Below are 4,125 nucleotides of genomic sequence, written 5' to 3' on the forward strand. Positions count from 1 at the left end.
CTCACCAGCTAGTCACAGGGTAGTCTAACCAGCTAGTCACAGGGTAGTCTAACCAGCTAGTCACAGGGTAGTCTAACCAGCTAGTCACAGGGTAGTCTAACCAGCTAGTCACAGGGTAGACTAACCAGCTAGTCACAGGGTAGACTAACCAGCTAGTCACAGGGTCTAACCAGCTAGTCACAGGGTAGTCTAGTCTAACCAGCTAGTCACAGGGCAGTCTAACCAGCTAGTCACAGGGTAGTCTAACCAGCTAGTCACAGGGTAGTCTAACCAGCTAGTCACAGGGCAGACTAACCAGCTAGTCACAGGGTAGTCTAACCAGCTAGTCACAGGGTAGACTAACCAGCTAGTCACAGGGTAGTCTAACCAGCTAGTCACAGGGTAGACTAACCAGCTAGTCACAGGGCAGACTAACCAGCTAGTCAGAGGGTAGTCTAACCAGCTAGTCACAGGGTAGTCTAACCAGCTAGTCACAGGGTAGACTAACTAACCAGCTAGTCACAGGGTAGTCTAACCAGCTAGTCACAGGGTAGTCTAACCAGCTAGTCACAGGGTCTAACCAGCTAGTCACAGGGTAGACTAACCAGCTAGTCACAGGGTAGTCTAACCAGCTAGTCACAGGGTAGATTAACCAGCTAGTCACAGGGTAGACTAACCAGCTAGTCACAGGGTAGACTAACCAGCTAGTCACAGGGTAGTCTCACCAGCTAGTCACAGGGTAGTCTAACCAGCTAGTCACAGGGTAGTCTAACCAGCTAGTCACAGGGTAGATTAACCAGCTAGTCACAGGGTAGACTAGCCAGCTAGTCACAGGGTAGACTAAACAGCTAGTCACAGGGTAGACTAACTAACCAGCTAGTCACAGGGTAGACTAACCAGCTAGTAACAGGGTAGACTAACTAACCAGCTAGTCACAGGGTAGACTAACCAGCTAGTCACAGGGTAGTCTAAACAGCTAGTCACAGGGTAGACTAACCAGCTAGTCACAGGGTAGTCTAACCAGCTAGTCACAGGGTAGTCTAACCAGCTAGTCACAGGGTAGATTAACCAGCTAGTCACAGGGTAGACTAACCAGCTAGTCACAGGGTAGACTAACCAGCTAGTCACAGGGTAGTCTCACCAGCTAGTCACAGGGTAGTCTAACCAGCTAGTCACAGGGTAGACTAACCAGCTAGTCACAGGGTAGTCTAACCAGCTAGTCACAGGGTAGACTAACCAGCTAGTCACAGGGTAGACTAACCAGCTAGTCACAGGGTAGTCTAACCAGCTAGTCACAGGGTAGTCTAACCAGCTAGTCACAGGGTAGTCTAACCAGCTAGTCACAGGGTAGACTAACCAGCTAGTCACAGGGTAGACTAACCAGCTAGTCACAGGGTAGACTAACCAGCTAGTCACAGGGTAGACTAACCAGCTAGTCACAGGGTAGACTAACCAGCTAGTCACAGGGTAGACTAGTCACTCTGTAAGACACATCCGATAATCTGCAAACGACTGAATTTCAATACACACTTTAAGACGCGTTACTAGGTTACTAGGAATCAATATTAGTTGTCTGTTTCTGGTTCTCTGTTGGGAGCAGCTCACCCCAGGGAGGTCCAGTGTGTTTGTGGGCTAACAGGTCAGATTGTCTGGACAAGTCATTATCAAGATGTCTACAATCAGCAGGAGGGCATGGGATCATGGAGAGGACAGACAGGAGAGGAGGGGAGAAGAGGGGAGAGGAGAAGAGAGGAGAGGGGAGGAGAGGAGAGAGGGGAGAAGACAAAAGAGGAGGAGAGAGGGGAGGAGAGGAGAGAGGGCAAGAGAGGAAAGGAGGGGAGAGGAAGAGAGAGGGGAGGAGAGGAGAGAGGACAAGAGAGGAGAGGAGGGGAGAGGAGGAGAGAGGAGAGGAGGCTTAGGGCCACTTCCCTGCCCAGTCCGTCACCAGGAAGCAAACGAACAGAGAGCAGTTCACGCCCCGCCCCCTCCCTCGTCATGGCCCCCAGCTACCGCAGACTCCAGGTGACGAGGGCATGACACAACATGGCATCATAAAGAACAGAGAAACCTGTATCACTGTGTGTGTGTGTGTGTGTGTGTGTGTGTGTGTGTGTGTGTGTGTGTGTGTGTGTGTGTGTGTGTGTGTACTGCTAAGCCAGCTCCCCCAAAACGTGTGATTCCACGCATGGTCATTATTTCAAGGAGTGACGAAGGAGTGAGTAACCCCAGACTAACCCCAGACCTCCCCCTGACCTCCCCCAGACCTCCCTTAGACTAACCCCAGACCTCCCCCAGACTAACCCCAGACCTCCCCCAGACCTCCCCCAGACTAACCCCAGACCTCCCCCAGACTAACCCCAGACCTCCCCCAGACCTCCCCCAGACTAACCCCAGACTAAGGCAGGCTAGGCCCCTGCTCTCTGGATAGGCCTCAGACTGCGGGTTGAGAGGTTGTGTGAGATATGCCATCTTGGCCCCTGTGACTAAAACCGGACTGTTTGTAGTCCTACATCGGTCACCACAGGGTACAATATTCACTTGGTTATCAACGCCTGAGGCACTAGCAGAGCACCCCTTTTAAAGCAGACATATGAAGGGTAGTGGCGCGATATAACCCCACCTAACCATCAAGGAATAGCTATAGTTAGGCTACTATTCACGTCTGCGGTCTCAGAGGGGCATTTATAACGGAACAGCAACCCCTGGTTAATCTAACACCCTGGTTAATCTAACACCCTGGTTAATCTAACACCCTGGTTAATCTAACACCCTGGCCCATTAACACAGCTGGGGCGAGCATGTAAACTGTAGGATCGGTAAGGACTACACGCACTACTGCTCTGTTGCTGACATAACAGCTGGCTTCCATATTTCCATCGCGTTGGCCATCAGTTCCCGGTAGCTGGGCAGTGGTGAGCTAGCCTAGCCTAGCCTAGCCTAGCCTAGCTTAGCCCAGCCTAACCTAGCCTAGCCTAGCCTAGCCGACACTGGGCAGTGGTGGCCTAGCCTAGCCTAGCCGACACTGGGCAGTGGTGAGCTAGCCTAGCCTAGCCTAGCCGACACTGGGCAGTGGTGAGCTAGCCTAGCCTAGCCTAGCCTAGCCTAGCCTAGCCTAGCCTAGCCGACACTGCGAAAACCCAGCACCGCCTCTATCTGGAGAGCAGTGCGGTGAACAGCGCCGTGGTGCTGAAAACATGCGAGAATCAACCAGGAACCAGGAACCAGGAACCAAACGAGCGGTTATAACATTCATGAGCAAAACAATATGACGGCTGGTGCGCTGTCACATCTCACGTCTTGATCTCTCTGAACCTGTGAGCCGTTTAAACGGGTCTAATCGGTTATAAAACACGAGCTGATAGGCTGGTTCGGTGAAGATGGCGCCCGTGTCTAACCCAACCCAGTTCGGGCCGGTCCTGCTAGGCCCCGGTGCGGTGCCGGCGGGACACGGGCACGTCCCTCTCACTAGAACTAAACACCCTCACATCTCCCATCTCTGCTCCTACATCTACAGCCGACAGAGGCTGCGAGAGAAGGAGAGAAGGAGAGAATGAGAGAATGAGAGAATGAGAGAATGAGAGATGACAGAATGAGCGGGGAAGCCTCCATGTTTATCTGAGATTAGAGCTCCGCACGAGCCTGATCGTGCACACTGATATCGACCGTGCTTCTTCCGGTCAGGCAACAGGGGCAGCATTCCCACACACACTTGCACAGTATCCCACTGTGCGTCTTTAAACACACAAGTATTCGTCAGTGGAGACAGAAGCGTGTCTGCCTAGATCCATCATCACGCCGGATGCATGTCGTCTAGACCGGGGATGCATGTCGTCTAGCCCGGGGATGCATGTCGTCTATCCCGGGGATGCATGTCGTCTAGCCCGGGGATGCATGTCGTCTATCCCGGGGCACCACCGCTCCCGCATCTCCCCGGTACCGTAGCCCACCACCCCGCAGCTCGGCGGCGACTTACTTCAGCATAGTCTGCTCCTTCTCCTCCTCCTTCTTCTGTCGGTCCATGACGGAGAGGATGATCCTCCGCTCCTCCTCGGTGAGATGGCTGAGGTCCGGTAGATCGGGCTCGCCCGGACCCGTTACCGGAGCGGCGGCCACGGGGCTGCCCGGCGGCCCGAGCGGCGCTGACAT

At 53.6% G+C, this 4,125-nt stretch overlaps 1 protein-coding gene across 1 annotated transcript in view; it reads right to left on the reverse strand.

Moving 5' to 3' along the window:
* rims2b (regulating synaptic membrane exocytosis 2b) overlaps positions 1–4,125 on the reverse strand; it is a gene marked incomplete at both ends in the record, with an annotated part of 121,129 nt that extends 117,004 nt beyond the window's left edge. Inside the window, one exon of the mRNA XM_084459333.1 lies at positions 3,953–4,125. Coding sequence (XP_084315459.1) covers positions 3,953–4,125 — 173 coding nt within the window. The remainder of the gene's footprint in view (positions 1–3,952) is intronic.

Source organism: Borostomias antarcticus (genome assembly GCF_949987555.1).
Source record: "Borostomias antarcticus genome assembly, chromosome: 27".
NCBI lineage: Eukaryota > Metazoa > Chordata > Actinopteri > Stomiiformes > Stomiidae > Borostomias > Borostomias antarcticus.